This window comes from Electrophorus electricus, chromosome 10 (assembly GCF_041902795.1).
Source record: "Electrophorus electricus isolate QZ-2024a chromosome 10, ASM4190279v1, whole genome shotgun sequence".
In the NCBI taxonomy this organism is placed as follows: Eukaryota; Metazoa; Chordata; class Actinopteri; order Gymnotiformes; family Gymnotidae; genus Electrophorus; species Electrophorus electricus.
The window spans coordinates 17,235,108-17,252,326 of NC_137506.1; the positions used below are offsets into that span (position 1 = coordinate 17,235,108).

General features: G+C 43.3%; 1 protein-coding gene and 1 non-coding gene across 2 annotated transcripts; both read left to right on the forward strand.

The window, feature by feature from the left end:
• Positions 1-700: 700 nt before the first annotated feature.
• hhipl1 (HHIP-like 1) lies at positions 701-7,822 on the forward strand. Its single transcript, XM_027013944.3, has 9 exons — positions 701-1,356; positions 1,711-2,357; positions 2,531-2,674; positions 4,432-4,760; positions 4,849-4,975; positions 5,252-5,397; positions 5,996-6,077; positions 6,558-6,640; positions 6,945-7,822. Exons 1-9 carry the CDS (start codon positions 1,066-1,068, stop codon positions 7,514-7,516), a joined length of 2,421 nt encoding a protein of 806 aa, XP_026869745.2. The 5' UTR covers positions 701-1,065; the 3' UTR covers positions 7,517-7,822.
• Positions 7,823-8,418: 596 nt separating this feature from the next.
• trnat-ugu (transfer RNA threonine (anticodon UGU)) lies at positions 8,419-8,491 on the forward strand. Its single transcript has one exon. It is a non-coding gene; the product is annotated as a tRNA-Thr (tRNA).
• Positions 8,492-17,219: the final 8,728 nt, after the last annotated feature.

Sequence of the window (17,219 nt, forward strand, 5' to 3'; positions counted from 1 at the left end):
ATGCAATCAGAAGATAATATACCGACCAAATGCAGTTTCGTGGTTATTCAAAGAATCGACTAACCTATCTCTTAGTTTATGTTGTAGAGTACGCTGACTACCTTTGTACAGTGAACACATTTTTAAAGTCCGTATGTTTTGGACTTTTTTGCAGTAGTAAATAGGTCTAGTTGAAGTGCATATCAGCAATAAAATATCAAAAATAAAATATGTTAAATCGATTCTTAAATAGTTAATAATAGCCAAATATCCACTTAGAAACAATGTGGAAGCTTATTAAGGGTAATGGTGTGAATCAATCGCCATCTAGTGGACAAAGTCATACAATCATTGTTGGAGGATATCTGTTTTTGTGAGACAAGCAGAAAAGTTTAAAAAACAGTATGGTCATCAACTATAAGCAGAATTGAGTAAAAATGGGATTTAATGCTAAGTGTCAGTTAATTAGCATTATTACGAGCTGAATGTGGTGTTTCACTAAAAGAAACATTAAGAACATTGTAGGCAATGCTACATACGGCACTAGAAAACACTGATTTAGCTAGTTAAACAAAAGTATATTGTTAGTTGATTCGTTTGTTTCATTTGCAGTAAGGATATAGCTAAGTGCATGTAATTGGGAAGGCGTGGAAAAACTGCTAATGACTAATGCGAGGCATGCACGAAACACTGAACAGAAAATTACTTTCGCCCAGTCTCTCACTGCAAACCGACAACTTAGCGGTCGTTGACCTAACGTCTGACAGAAGACCTGCATAAATCTGTGGTAGTTCTGCTGACTTTACGCTCAGCGAGATGCAAGAAATGTGTTTAGGCTGCAGGGCATGGAAGGAAAAGGTAGTTTGAGGGTAACGAACAGATGACACACTAGATATGCTAAGTTACAGACATGCGTTTTGGTGATTGTGTGGAAAGCAAAACATAAGATATTCTTGGGGTCAGTTCATGATTACACGCCGGGCAAAGTGCACTGCGGCGAAAGCTAGTCGGGACGGACGCAGTATTTCCCTCTGTAACCATTTACACAACTTGGTCCATATACCCGAAGCTGGGGTCTGAAGCAGCATGGGGTTATTTCGCTCTATACTCGGCGATCTCATGCAATCGCCTTTTATTTTGCTATATTTATTAGGACTTTGGACAGCACCTGTAATATCGCATCCTCAGTGCCTGGATTTTAAACCCCCTTTTCAGCCACAACAGGAACTCCAGTTCTGCGTAATGTACAAGTACTTTGGCTGCTGCGACTTTGCTAGGGACCAAGAACTGATGACCAAATTTTACCAGATTGTGGATAACTTTGACTACTACGGCTATGCAAATTGTGCAGGGTACATTCAAGACCTTATCTGTCAGGTGAGTAGCGAATTGTAATCAAACGCAAAGAGACTTTTGTTTAAAATTACTTTTGTGTAAAAATGAAAGCTTCGGTATAGTCATTCTGCCCTTGAGAATTATTGTGTTTTTATGCGTGTATGCAAGCTTGGTTCACAGATGGTTTTAAAAAGCTAAACGCTTTTTTTTTGTGTGTGGTCGTGGTGGTGGTTTTTGCGTTTAAAGCATAATAAGTAGACAATGGCAGTATGTGGACGTGCAGAACAGGAGCAGACAAATGCCTTCTTCCCACTCTTCCAGATTCTTCCAATCACGAATGTATTAGAGTCTGCCAAACTCAGCCCCCTTCCCACTCTTCCTGTTCTTTCCCATCAGGAATGCTCTCCCTATGCAGCTCACCTTTTTGATGCTGAGGACCCCAGCACGCCCTTGAGATCCATTCCTGGTCTCTGCCCTGACTACTGTTCCCAGTTCTACTCTAAGTGTAGGTCCACAATCTCCCTGCTGTCTGAGGACCCACGCCTGTCCGAGCTGGAACACGACCAGCACGGGTTTTGCCGGTACCTGGAGCTGGATGACCCAGACTACTGCTACCCTCATATCTTGACCAATGAGCAGCTCGGCAAAAACCTGGGCCGTATGACCTCCGACCTTGACGGCTGCCTCCAGCTCTGCTTAGAGGAAGTCGCCAATGGGCTCCGAAACCCTCTGGCTATGATACATGCCAACGACGGCACGCACAGGTTTTTCGTTGCAGAGCAAATCGGCTTGGTTTGGGTGTACCTTCCGAACAAGTCGAAGCTGGAGAGACCATTTCTCAACATCACAAAGGCTGTGCTGACATCCCCGTGGGAGGGAGATGAGCGAGGATTCTTGGGCCTGACGTTCCACCCCAGATTCAAGTACAACGGCAAGCTGTACGTGTACTACTCCATTGAGGTGGGCTTCGACGAGCGAATCCGTATCAGCGAGTTCCGGATCTCTGCCGCAGATAAGAACGTGGTTGATCATGGTTCAGAAAGGTGAGACTTACTGCTGACCCCGTGCTGAGCATTCCAGTCCAGTATAAGCTGGAGATGAATTATGGAAAGGACACACTAGCATTAGTTAGTCATTTCGAAATTAGGATTTATTTGGACTTCTGTTGTTTATCAAGCACTGATCTATTTTATACCTTTGTTTTTTTTTTCCTCAGAATTATATTAGAGATTGATGAGCCTGCCTCTAATCACAACGGAGGCCAGATTCTCTTTGCTGATGATGGATACTTGTACATCTTCACTGGCGATGGTGGCATGGCAGGAGACCCTTTTGGAAAGTATGGAAATGCACAGAACAAGTAAGTCTGGACAACCAGTCACCCAAACTGGCAAGGTGAGATAAATATCATAAGAGTCTCACTTGCAGAAGCAAAGGTGAGCACTGACTTTTCTATTCTCCACCCTTCTCCTGGTTCACCTTGCACTGGCACCTGCCCTGTCTGTGCGAGTAGATGAACCTTTTGCCTATGAGATTAATTTGAAAATTCAAGAAAGGATAAAACAAAATGACAAGGATATGAAAAGATCAATCTACATCTCACAGACTATGTATGTTACGCAGTTTGCAGTGTGTGTGATGTAGCAAATTGTAATAAATAATCTAACATTTATGGGCAAAGCGGGTCCTGATCTCCTTGAGGATGTAAACAAAATTGTTCTCAGGGGCACTCCTACCTGACCTGTGAACCACGCCAACCATTGTGTTAGTACTGGCTGAGGCTGGATGTGGAGTCTGGGCTTGTACTGGCTGGTGCTCCAGCATCTGCTCTGCTGATGAACCTAAGTATAGCACCTGTAAATTATAGATAACAGTACTATTATTCATTTGACCAACTGCATCAGGCCCATTCAAACTGGCTACCCTGGATATCTTATTCAAATATAATGCACTATTTTTACTGCAGCTTGGTAAAATACTTGATGGTTATTATTTACTGAGAGATGTGCATTCACACTGTCCAGTATGGCCAGCTAAGCAACATTTTAAATTCAATACTGAATCAGTATCAAATTTAAAATAATTTCCATCTTATATTAGTCCAGAGTTGTAACTAAACCTTGACTGAAAGAGTTAACTGGTTCCCACAAAGGCTGCTGCTGGAAGGTACAAGTTTCATTTTGTGTATGTGGACTTGGAACACGTTCATGCATGACACAGTTATCTTTTCCAAGCTGTATTTTATAACACTGTTACCCAATAGTATTTATCAAACATATTTCAGTTTCACTTTTGTCAAGAAAAAAGTCACAGAACACAATCCTGGAAGTGTCTGGCAAGCAAGCAAGACGCAGACTGACAGGCTAGCGTGAGAGACACTGGCCTGCTAGGTTAGAGAGACAGACAGGCTACAGAGAGACACACTTGCCTGCTAGGTTAGAGAGACAGACAGGCTACAGAGAGACACACTTGCCTGCTAGGTTAGAGAGACAGACAGGCTAGAGAGAGACACACTGGCCTGCTAAGTTAGAGAGACAGACAGGCTAGAGAGAGACACCACACTGACCTGCAAGGTTAGAGGAACAGACAGGCTAGAGAGAGATGCACTGGCCTGCTAGGTTAGAGACAGACAGGCTAGAGAGAGACACACTGGCCTGCTAGGTTAGAGAGACAGACAGGCTAGAGAGAGACACCACACTGACCTGCAAGGTTAGAGGAACAGACAGGCTAGAGAGAGATGCACTGGCCTGCTAGGTTAGAGACAGACAGGCTAGAGAGAGACACACTGGCCTGCTAGGTTAGAGAGACAGACAGGCTAGAGAGAGACACCACACTGACCTGCAAGGTTAGAGGAACAGACAGGCTAGAGAGAGATGCACTGGCCTGCTAGGTTAGAGACAGACAGGGTAGAGAGAGTTTACCTGTTTGCTGTTCCTGTAATTCAGGAGGGGGAGACAGGGCTCTGGCATAATTTGCATGGCTCTACGTTGCTTACACAGTGAGAGTACAGGACCTCCCATGAGGTTAATAGGGTATGACAAGATAGGGGATATAAACAAAAGGCTAGCAGCCTGCAGTAACTTCAGTTACATAATCTTTGTCTTCTCTTCGCTTAAGGTCTGCTCTTCTGGGCAAGGTCCTTCGTATCGACGTGAACGACAACGAAAGGGGCCCCCTGTATCGAATCCCCCCCGACAACCCGTTTGTCCACAATCACGATGCCCGTCCCGAGGTGTACGCCTATGGCGTACGGAACATGTGGCGGTGCTCCGTGGACAGAGGGGACCCGTATACCAAGCAGGGCAAAGGGCGCCTGTTCTGTGGGGATGTGGGCCAGAATAAGTATGAAGAGATCGACATCGTTGAGAAAGGCAAGAACTACGGATGGAGAGCAAAAGAAGGTTTCTCTTGTTACGACAAGAAGCTGTGCATCAACGGCTCTTTAGGTGGGCTCACCGAGTTAGCGGTCAGTGGTTGAGAGATTCATTTAACCGCCGGTGTTAATAGATGCCATTATGATGCTGTTCTCCGTAGATGATGTTCTTCCAATTTATGCATATCCTCATAAAATGGGGAAGTCTGTAACAGGAGGTTATGTATACCGTGGCTGTGAATACCCTAACCTAAACGGAATGTACATATTCGGAGACTTTATGAGTGGGTAAGTATTAAAAAGTGTACATTCGGCATTCCTTTTACGCTACCATGACATATATACTGTAGGACCCACAGTGTAGGTTATACACATACAGATAAGTATTTTATTAATGTTACTATTATTTTACACAGTAATAGTGTAAGTTAGTTGTACTTTTACTCAAAGGAAGCGTCTGTGTGTATCTTCCACTGTTAAATGTGTACTGACGGACAGTGAGTCACCGATAGACAGCTGAATTTCCACAGGTAAAAAAAATAATTTCAAAGTTTGTTCCCTTAGGCGCTTGATGAGTCTGAAGGAGAACAGGAACACAGGGCAGTGGGACTACAATGAGATCTGCATGGGCATAGGCCAGACGTGTGCTTTTCCAAACCTCATCAACAACTACTACCAATACATCATTTCTTTTGCTGAGGACGAGGCAGGTATGGACCCAAAGAACCTGTAGACGACTTGGCTGTCAATAGTTACAGTTAAACTTTGAAAACAGTTTGGTTTCTCACAGGATTAAAGTTTTAAGAAAATCTTTAACTGCTTTGCTGGAATTGTGCTTGATTTTTTTTTTTTTGTAAATTGTTCCTAAGAGTCAGAGATTTTTCCAGATAAGCTGGAAATCACTTTGCTCAAAACATTTCTGAAGAAAACCCGTTTGGCTTCCAGTACTTTGAGCGAATTTAGACCACTCACTAATCTGACGCTGTTTAGGCTGCACAGTCTCGCACTGTGGCTATAATCAGAGGCGAACAATCTTGTCACAATCCTTGGCTCTTATCTGTGCTTTAAATACCATATAGACAACACTCGGGCTGCTGAATGGAAGAAGCTTCATTTGTGTTTTCTTTCAATGCTGCATTGTTTTTCTGCCCTGGGGTCTGTGATTACTCAAAGTGCACAAAGATAAACTACAACTAGTACAAAATGCAGCAGCCAGAATGCTGGCATAAAAATGTAAAGATGAATCACACTATAGGGGATGTTCTAATGTGAGCCCTGCTTCTCTGCCTGTTCTGTCTTTGTGATTAGGTGAACTGTATTTCATGTCCACTAAACTTGCAAGTGCGACAACACCCTCTGGAGTTGTGTATAAAATAGTCGATCCCTCCCGGTAAGACACTTTTTATTACTCTGAATATAGACCACAAACCACAGGCTGGAATGTGCAGTGTCATCACAAGTCATTCTTCGCCAAGAAGCTTAAGTGAATTCACTGCTCTTCTCTTAACTCGCAAAGTCGATATATTTGGCCATCAACAGTGGACATCTGTTTTCACTTGTAACAGCTTAATACTGCTTTAAACCTTGCTATCTGCTAAGAACAAACTGCCATTTAAAAAAAGCCTGAGTTGGCAACATATTACTATTGTCATCGTCTAAATCTTTCTCTGGCTTTAAGTCAACTGGCCAAGTTTTGCACAGATGTAATGTGATTTTTCTTCAGTTTCTTACTTCAGTGTAGACATAGCCTAGTATTTCCTTATGAAAGTGTTTTCTTTTTTCATTGATTTTGCTTCATTTTACTGGTGTTGAAGCAGAGATAACAAGATCAGCTCTCTTGAGGAGTAAATAAAAAATTATTGTATTACAGACGAGCTCCACCTAGAAAATGTCATTACAACCCCATTCCAGTTCAAGTCAAGAGCAGACTGATAAAATTCAAACCAAAGGAAAGTATGTTTTCTGCCTCAGATAATACTTTCGATCTAAACTGTGTTTGCTGTGTCATCCAAAGTTTCTATTTATAAAATCTCAGTTGACACAAAGTAAACTGTAGTTTGGCATTACTCTCCAGAGAGGCTTTTTGTACAGCAATTATAAGTGCAGTGCTCGTTATCTGTAGTGTAATTAAAAAAGAGGAAACTGGTGAATATTTAATTAAAATGACTGCAGAATAATTGTTGAAAGCAAGACTTGTTTTAAATGGCAAAATCTTATTCTTAGTCTCATTAAACGATCCTAAAATACTCATCCACAGCATTAATTGGAGTTGACATGCCAAGAAAACGACCGATGGCCTCAGGAGGTGATGAGCCCACGGGCTCTCCCCACACCACTACGAAAGACTGGTTTCAGGAACTGTTGGACATTCTAAGAGAGCGGGATACGGCAAGGGGCAGGACCACCCCGTCTCCAGCCACCACTACCCGGGTTCCTAGGCAGTCCCGTCAGCGTAAAGGCAGGCGTAGAAAAGGGAACGGTAAGTCGGAGAGGGTCATCTATCGGGGGGCAGTGAGACTGGTAGGTGACGAAGCAGGCCGGAAGGACCGCGGAAGAGTGGAAATATACGTCAACGGTCAATGGGGAACCGTTTGCGATGATCTCTGGAACACCAGGAGCGTTGCTGTGGTGTGCCGACAGCTGGGGTTCAGCCATGCGCTGAAAGCCTCGAAAAATGCCGAGTTTGGGGAAGGGAGGCACCTGAAGATGCTTCTTGATGATGTGCAGTGTGAGGGCACAGAAGAAACCCTCCTGGACTGCCAGCATGCAGGTGTAGGGACACACAATTGTGCTCACTTCGAAGCTGCAGGTGCGATATGTGGTAATTAGTTTTACACTGAGCGTTGGCACGGGAATGCAATCAGAATGGCCTTTGTGCGTGATCGGAGGAAGAGACATGAGTCATGAAAAGCAGCACATAGGTCTACCTCATTTATTAGCGGTTAAAACTACATTTTAGGAACATTTAATGGAGGTTGATTGCGGCGGATCATGGGGTACTTCGCGGTTCTTTGGGTAGCCCTATCAAAGTCCATCAAATAAATAATTCTGTGAATTACCACCAAATATAATCATCCATTATTTGAAGTAGATTTATAATAAAAGAAAAAAAGAAAACAAACTTGTAGTCTTTCCTTTTGCAATCGCATGAACTACCTGAAAGAAAGAAGGAGCTAAATGATTGTGATGATGGAGTCTTTCTTGGTGTTTCCTGTATCATAAGTAGGCTTTATCTTAAGTGGCTGATTTTAGATTGTGTTTCTATTTGCTATATCCTTTAGAGGTGGAAGTACTGGTGTTTTGTCGGTATTTATTAATTCACGACAGTAAAAAGTAAAAAAAATAATAATAATTGGGGGGGGGGGGATTCACGTTTAATAATTATGCCTGCGACCTGTGCCGGAATGTAGTTCTCTCCGCTTTGACCGAGGCCATTGATATGCTCAGTATCCTGTCACATAACCTAGCGCTCCTAGCGTGAGCTCGATCAACTACGATACATATGCGCTTTGGGGCTGTACTTAGGATAGCTAACGCTAACTTAGCTAGCGTTAGCTAACCTAGCCAGTTAGCATTAATTATAGGTAGGCCAGAATCTAACAACGTCGCCCACTAGATAACGTGTTTAGTGGTACTATTATAGTTACAGTAGCGCTTGAGTTTATCGAAATCCGAAATAATGAAATTACTTGGACCGCACTTGTATATAGTATTTTTCCCGCTGTCCGTGTGGCTCCATAGCTCAGTGGTTAGAGCACTGGTCTTGTAAACCAGGGGTCGCGAGTTCGATCCTCGCTGGGGCCTCTGCTTTTCCATTTGGGACTTAAATACGTGTGATGACGTTACATCTTATGATAACCTACATTCCTCAGTCCCATTAAGAATATACAGTAGTTGACTTAATAAATATACAAGTTTGCTGTCACTTGTAAGTAACATGGGACTTTGGCTGAAATTATTTTTTTTATTCTAAATAATTATAGTAAAACTTATATGGACTAATCTTTACTCGGACCTAGGGTGAATACACTTTATATCAATATAGAGGTAGTAAACAATTGAGTGCAGTACACAAGTGTCAATGTGGAAACCCACTACTATACTGAAATACTATACAGCACACTGCAGTTACTTCCTGGAATATATTTCTAGATACTCTATAGAGTATTGAATTATCCATATATTCTTAACAACGCATTCCCATTTTTAACTACTGCAGCAATCGGTTATTAAACAGCGTATTTTCCGACTTCTCTGTTTTGGTTACATTCAGCTCATTCTTAATGCTTATATATTGTTGCTGATCTAGTAGGAAATAAATGAAAAAGTTCCCCACAATGCCGCCTGATGGCCCCCTCTTTTTCAATAAGGACGTCTTTGTGTGTGGAATTCCTTCTCCGCTTTGAACCGGGTCATTGATATGCTGAGCGTCCTATCGCAAAGGTAATGCCACACTATCTCTGCCAGCTTCCATTCAAAAGGGTCCATCGCACTGAAATGTCATTTGATTTTATGCCTCCAGTAGCCCACAATGTTGCTGAGCGTTTCACTCCACCATCTACTAAAGGGAATTTGCAGCGAGGAAACTATTTGAGTGAATTTAAACGTCATTTTATTTCCCCCCAAAAGTTCTATATAGCAGCTAGATTTCATCTTTTTCAGCGACATAAAGGCCAAAAAGACCAGCAAACCTACAAGGGTATTTAATCAAACTATTTGACCAAGTTAGAACAAAGAGGAGGGAAAAATGACGGCATTTGTAGGCTTGCAGGCTTATTCAATTACAGCAATTATATAGTATATTTTATCAAATCAAGGAATTTCTTTGTCATGTTATGATGGGTTCAGCGTGATGGTGCTAAGACATCTACTGGTGTAGGAGATGAATTGAATGTATGAACGTTACGGGCCTGCCGATTGAGGAACTAGTCTTGTCTTACCAACAGAGGGCAGTGCTACGCTGTGTTATATTCTTTATCTGTTTCACACAACTGAACATAATACATTGTGTTGTCAGCTTGCTTACAACTAAACTATATTCTGAAATGTTAATGTGTGACTTAAGATGACCTAATATCAACGGCAAACACAATGGCAATATGAGGTTAGGAAGAGAAATGTTTGAAAAGAAAAATGTCCTTGAATTGTGCTAAAATATGTAATGCATTCTGTCATTGTATGACTATTACAATTTTAGTGTAATGATTTATGATTAACTGCACAAAAAACTTTGAAAATACTATTTAAAAAACTATTTGAAATACAGTATTTACATATTATTTGATTTCAGATCTGTTGTCGGGGAGTGGAGAGAGAGAGAGCGCACCTGAACTGTGTCTTTGTTGGCAATGATACAGGAATCCCAGGAATCTGCTGGTGATGGACAAAATTAAACATTAATATCAGTCTGCCAAACACATGGGTCTTAAATTCCCATTGTCAGAGGGATCAACTGTTTGCAATTTGGATATCAAATATGCATAAGGCAAACATTTTCTTTATGAATCATGTCAGATGAAAGTCATTTACACCGGAAAGTGTTGCATTCAAAGAGGAGAAACGCTCCTTTTCATGTGGAATTTTTTTCCCCCAAAGGATTAGCTCAACGAGTGCTGTGTTCCTTGTTGCGCTCTTTCCTGACAATGGAAAATAAGCAAACATAGAAAGGATGAGGGACATAGTGTCTAGCTTTCGTCTGAAGCCAGTCCCAACCACACAAGCTCGTTTTTCTTCTCATGCTAGTCACCCCACCCTCCTGCAGATTAGAATCGATTAGCGTGGCACGAATTCGCACGCTGCCCTGGCGAGCTTTAGGTCGAGCGACAGCCTGCCCTATAAAGGCATCTGCGTACCACAGATGTCACATGGTTTCCAGCCTGCTCTGGTACAGCTGATGTGAGTAGGCCCAGAGGTACACGCATGATGGAGGTCAGGGCAACAGAGTGGGGTTTTGACCCTAACCACCGATGACAACTAGTCCAAACAAGTCCTTGAATTTTTCCCCTGGCAAAGCAAAAAAAAAAAAAAAAAAAACGTACACGGTAAATTCAATTATTGTTGCGCACAATAAGCATTCTCAGGCCTCAAATCTCACTCTGTGTCTTAGCAGCCACAAAATGTTCTGCAGTTCCTTGATTTCTGTATGAAAAGATTATCCCGAGGCGTTAAGTATATCAGCTTTACAGAATTTGACCAGATTTGTCAGGAACTGAACAAATGGAGCTGGTGAACTTTCACCACGTTCACCACAGCCCTTCGCTCTAACATCCTATTGGTCAGGGCTATGAATAGGAGAGAGAGGTGACAGCCGTGAACGGGTCAGCGAGTGAAACAAGGCGTCTGCGACGCTTCGGGCCCCGGGCTGCCAGCCGATCCCACACACAGGTGTTTACTCACAGCTTGGGGTCTTCCTGGGGACCTTACCCCCCACCACCCACCCCCACATCTCTGCTCACTGCACGTCCCTTCTGGGGCTCGGGCACACATCCGCTCCCCACACTCAGCTCGGCTGAAGCCCCCTGTAGGGCTCAGCTTGGGCTTTTGCTGCCTACCGAAGCCGGGTTTTCCCCAATGTTCACTTTTTCTTCCTAATCGTTTGTACATTTGGCAACACCTTTTTTTTCCATGTGCTCTTAGACTGAAAAAAAAATAACCTTCTGCTTTTCTCAACATGCCCACTCACATTCCTGGGTGAACGGATTTGTCCGCACAGTCTCCTGGAATCAGGGAATGCCCTTTGACTGCCATAAAAGCCATGACAAGCGCACAAACAGAAAACATCAATAAAGAAAATAAACAACCCTAAAGTATTTGGTACACAGCACATGTGTGGCGTCTTTCCCGGGGCAGCCAGGCGGTAAAACCCTCCTCTCATAAACACCGGAAGGTCTACATTTACTGCCTTCCTCTCCAATAGAGTCGTCCCATTGTCCATATAACCAGGTGAGTTATCTTCTGCCATTGTAACGTCTGAATGGAAAAGCTGCGACGACCAGCCCGGGTCACCGTTGTGACGCCGAGTGCAAGGGGTCAGCGATAACACCTATTGAGCACTGTTTTTTTTACTAAGGACTAAATAGCCAGCAGACAATAGGCTGACCCTTAAAGTTCAGAGTCCATCCTCTCTGCTGGGACACGCCACGACGCCATGCACGTTTTTGCACGTCCTCGCGCTGCAGTGATGACTTGCAGACAATGGCCGATTGCGTCTGGGTGGCCAAGAGCTTACGCGATGTTGTAATGGCAAGCTTACTAAATGAAGCAGTTATCTGAATATATAAGTGTAGTCTGTGAGGCTAAAGGTTAATGGTTGAAAGAGTGTAGTTCACAGCAATTCTTTAGAGAAATCATAAGAGAGCAAATTATACATTTGTTTCCAGGACTCTGAATCAAGTGCATGTAGTTTGTAATAATGTTGGCCTTTCAAACAGTTGTCTGGTTCTCCGTGTGCAGTATGATCCAGTGCTTGAGATTAATATGGTTTTGTAATGTTTCTGACAAAGTGAACAGTAACATATTACACCAGCACAACCAGCGTCGTGCTCCGTAACGCCTGCAGCTTCGTGCCTGTCAAAAACGTCTCATGACCTTTCCTCCTGGGGGTCAAATGGATCTTCTTAACCCCTCTGCCAGTGTCGTAATCCTCTCATTATTGTGCTTGTGTGAGAGAGACACAAGGAGAGGGGGAGAGTTCCAGGGGCTGGACTGTGCAGTTTCTCGTCTCCGCGAATGCCCATGTGGACAACGCCATGATGTTCTGCTGGATCTGGTTAATCACTCTCAGTGATTTTTGCCTCACTAGAGGCCCATTTCCCAGATCATGATTAGTCTCGGACTAAACTTCAGTGCCATTGATGAATATTCAGAGGAAACCGGGTTGAATCTTGGCTTTGGTTTAATCGCAATCTGGTAAACTGGATGTTATGCTTTGCTGACAGACAGTCTTATATTTATAAACCCAAATGCTATCTTAACGCTTTAGAAGCATAATGTTAAAATTGTTAAAATTATGACTTTTTCCTATTGCACATAAAATGAAGATGAAGGTAATGAAGAAATACAAAAAGATCGAAAATACCCATAAGGGAGCATTTAGTCTTGGGATATATGTTGTATAAGATTTTATGCTATGTTTTTAACACTTCAGAGACCGAATGAGTTATGAAATCGTTATGAAATGAAAACATAAGGATGTAGAATATTCCCCAAGAACGGTTGCAGTTAATTGGCTGTGACATCCATGACCTCTGTGTTATTGCGCTTATAGAATTGGAGGAACAGACACACAACATTGAATCCCCAGTGGGTGAAGCCCTTAGCACTTGCAGCTGTGTAGTGAAGAGTAACGCTACAACTGAAGGGATGGAGTTCAGTACTGGGTTGTAGGTCTCATTCTCCATGCATTCTATTACCTCATGCCTATTACCTCTTACCTATTATCTCACCCCCCCCCCCCCCCACACACACACACACACACACACACACATACACCAAAGACTTCTTATTTTTGCACATAGGTTTTAATAAATAGGATAGGACTGCCTACATTATCATTTAGGCAAACATACTTTAACTATTTAACATAATTTACTGTTGATGATGACCTGATATCATTGTATACTACAGTAATTAAAAATGGATACATATTAATATATAGAGAGAATTATACATAAATTACAATGATATAGAATAACTGCATCCCAGACGGTGGTAATTTAACACAAGTATAGATTTCCAATTTGAAAGTAGCCACAAAATAAACCCTTATAAGGATTTTATAAGTGTATCCTGTAGACTTTGGTTAAAGTTTTCATATATACTGAAATGAAAGCACCTAACCACAGTAATATATTGATGTAGCAATTTCCCTTAAGGTAGGGATTTTTAATTTTTTTGCATTGGCTTGTCTGGTCTATGAATGTCTTGTTGTATAAGGATGTTATACAGACACTCACACTCTCTCTCTCTCTCTTTGACACACACACACAAACTCTTCTCTTTTTGTGAGAGACAGAGACCTGGCGCGCTGCACAGGGCTTCTCATTGACGGCACTGTGAGATGTTTGCTGCTCTCCAGCAGGACATGGGGGGGAGGGGGGGAGGGCAATCTGGGATTCCTGTTGGTTTGGGAAGGTAAACGGGGCCTTAACCACCGAAAGCTGGCAGCCAGCCTGAACCGCCACTCTGGACACACACACAGTGCCCCTTTCACTGCCAGGCCTGTGCATTACAGCTCCTCCGCCCGCCACGGCCGCGCACCAGTGCCCTGGGAGAGCCAGAGCCACAGCGGGTCAGGTATCACGCGCAGTAGAGTTGTGCAGCAGGGGTAGCTCTCTGCCCTCATAATGTTCAATTTGATTAGGAATCTTAAAAAAAAAAAAAACATTTAATGAATCACGAAATCTTAAATGTCACCACTGTTCCATTCCGTTTGATTATAATGGTTATTATGATTCAGAATTAAGAACCATTAAATGCAGAAATGTGGCAGGGGGCTATTTGCGCATTAGTGAAGAATGGACAGTAAGAACAAGCCACTGTTTTGTGTTCTTTTCTCTGTATATGTTAATTAGATTTTTACATTAAAAATAACAAAAGGAGCTTTTCTGTGGCAAAAAAAAGAATTAGGGTACATGTGCTTCATTAAATATTACTGCAGATCACCATGAGTCAGATGAAATATATAGCATAGTGTATTAGGTAATATAATTAATTAGTTAATTTACTTTCCTTAGGAGTGCCTACTATATTCCTCAGGGGCATTCCCAGTGAAAAGGAGTTTACATGCATTCACTCTCACTTTAAAGGAAGCTTGATGATTATACAAGATTAAGAATGTTAAAGAGCTGTCTGTGGTTGCTTATCCTGTGGATCTTCTACCCTGCAGTTTAGTTCCAATCCCTAATCCACTGCCCTTGAGCCATCTAATTATTATCTACAGACATCCTTGTTTGGCTGGTTCAGGTGTGAGAAACCTTGTTGACAGCTGGTGTACGTAAAATAGAGGTATAAGTGACTAATTCGTGCGCTGGCCTTTATTTTAGTAACAACAGCTAAAATGCTTTTCTTTCTTCGGCTTTCTCCAGCCGAGGACAATAAACCCAGTGGATTATCAGATATCAGAACACTGGGATGAATTAGTTGTGTTTGAAATGACCCAAGCCAGGATCTCCGTGGAGAAGCTGAGCTGTTTCCCTTCCCTTCCACCAGTCGATGACCCCCCCCCCCCCCCCCCCCCCCACTGCCAACACACACTTCACAGGTGACGACTTGTTTTAGAGAGAGAGAGGCCTCGATGGGGTAATATATGGAGCTATATGTTGGCATGAATATTTTTGTGGTAAACCTTCAGAGCTACTGGTTACAAGGCTCCTGTTAAAATATATGGAGTTTCCCTTTAATGGTGTATGTTTAAACATATTGCATTAATATTTTGTGGGGGGAAATGGCATTTTTCTTGATTGTACGGGCTTTTTCTTGATCCCCAGGCTTTTTTTTTTTTTTTGCTTGGGGATGTACTCACAGATAGGTTATAGCTTCATCTGGTTCCGTACGGCTTCCAGCATGGCTAGGAATAAATTATATCATTTCTGGGAAGTGACTACAGTGCAAACAAACATAAATGTGCTAATGGCTGGATTTTTTCACACCCAGCAAACCTCTCTAGTGTGTAGTGCCTGAGCCAGCTTTGATTAACAGTTGGTGGTCATTTGGTGCCAGGCACACGCGGATACAAGAACAGGCTTGTGTTAAAGTAGCAGACCGCATAATATTCCTTGGTGTAACTAAATGGTGTTACAGCAGGCCTTGTGTCGAGGTGTCGTGTGTCAGGACACATTCCCTGCCTGCCTCCATCAATAAAACGGGAACATTCCTAACGTGTAAAGTAGGACCCGAGAGACCAGCGAAAGATAACCCGGGGAACGCGGTGTTTGCTAAGCCGTGATGTTACAAAGACGCATCGTGAGAGGAGCAGCAGAAAGCTGGCGGAGGACGCTGCGGCGAGCCGAAGCGCAGGTCTTTGATCTCGACTCATCAAGAGCCGCTCCACCAGCCCCATATGGACTCACTTTTCTCGGGCCTGTTTTGCATCTCCCGCTCTCATATTTATAGCCCCAAGAGCGGCTGTAAAACAAGTCTCCCTCCCCACTCCACCACCCCCGCCCCAAATGCAGTTGCCGGTCTCCGCTGCCCGGCGGCGCGCTCACGCTCGCGCTCGCGCGCCGCCCGCCGCTCTGCAGGATCTCGGCGGTTTTCCCATTTTTCGGGCAACAAACACAAGCATGAAGCTAAAAAAAAAAAAATCTCGCGCGTCACGAATACATCTGCGCACGCCGTTTGATATCGACAGTGAAGATAGCACAAAAGTAACACGAAAGATCGAATATAACGTGTGGTAAAGTTTGCTCCTTAGTGACTTAAGACGTCCTACAGTAATGGGATGCAGCTTGCCTATTTTCTAGAAATAATGAAAAGATTTGAGGCTGATATTGTGGGAGTATCCTCATAAGGTATTAACAAATATCCGCATGGTCTATTAAACAGAAACATGCTGCAGAGGACACCTCACCATCATTTTAGATGAGAGAGTACAAAGGCAATAGACAAACAAAACAACCGCATACATAATGAATCTGCCCGTCCCTCTCTGGAGCCGGGTCTTTATGTTTGGTCAATGTCCTGTAACCATTTCCCCATTCATTTATTTTTGTTTCCTGCCCTCACTGGAGACAAAGGCTGGCTACCCCTCCCCTCGATCCCCCCCAAACCTCTCCGTGAGGGGCTGTTTTCATTGCAAACAGAGGCAGATACAGGTGGACCTGTCTTTGTTCGAACCCCTCCTCAGTCACCTCTGCCCACCCACAATCAGGCAAGCTCTGGCTTCACCGTGGGAGACATGAAGCGCAGGCCGATAAACATCCCCCTTCGTCTCCCCGCCCAGGGTGGCTTCACCTTGGTACTGCCACTGACAGGGTAGCAGCATCACAGCCGGAGATGCCAGAGGGGGGCATTCACTTCAAAGGCTAGATAAACACGACCCGGCTTTTATTATTAGAATGAAAAAATATTGTTGGTTCGTTAAACTCAAGATATATTTTTACTGAGTGAGAGCATACGGTCGTTTATCACTTTATCCCTTTCATTTATCATTTGATTTAATGTGTGCTTTGAACGTGTGGTCTCACACACGTGGTTCTGTGAGACAGGAGTGTTTCTTTAAGAAACATTTCTAGGAGAGAGATTTTATGATACAGGGATGATGTCGTGTGCATTTGCGACATGCGCAGACCCATTAGGTGCGATGTCCACATTGGGACTTCATAACGCTTTTAAAAACGGTCCATTTTCCTCCGGCTTGGGCTAGGATTTGAGGTTAGACCCAAGGTCCACCTATCATTCCCCCATGGCACCGGAGCGTCGGGCATGCCTTCCGATGCGACTGCAGCATCGTTCGCTCAGCTTTTGGGGCTGAACTCCGGCCATTATGAAAGAAGAAAAGGGGAAAAGCAGTAGGAATTGGGTCGTATAAGAT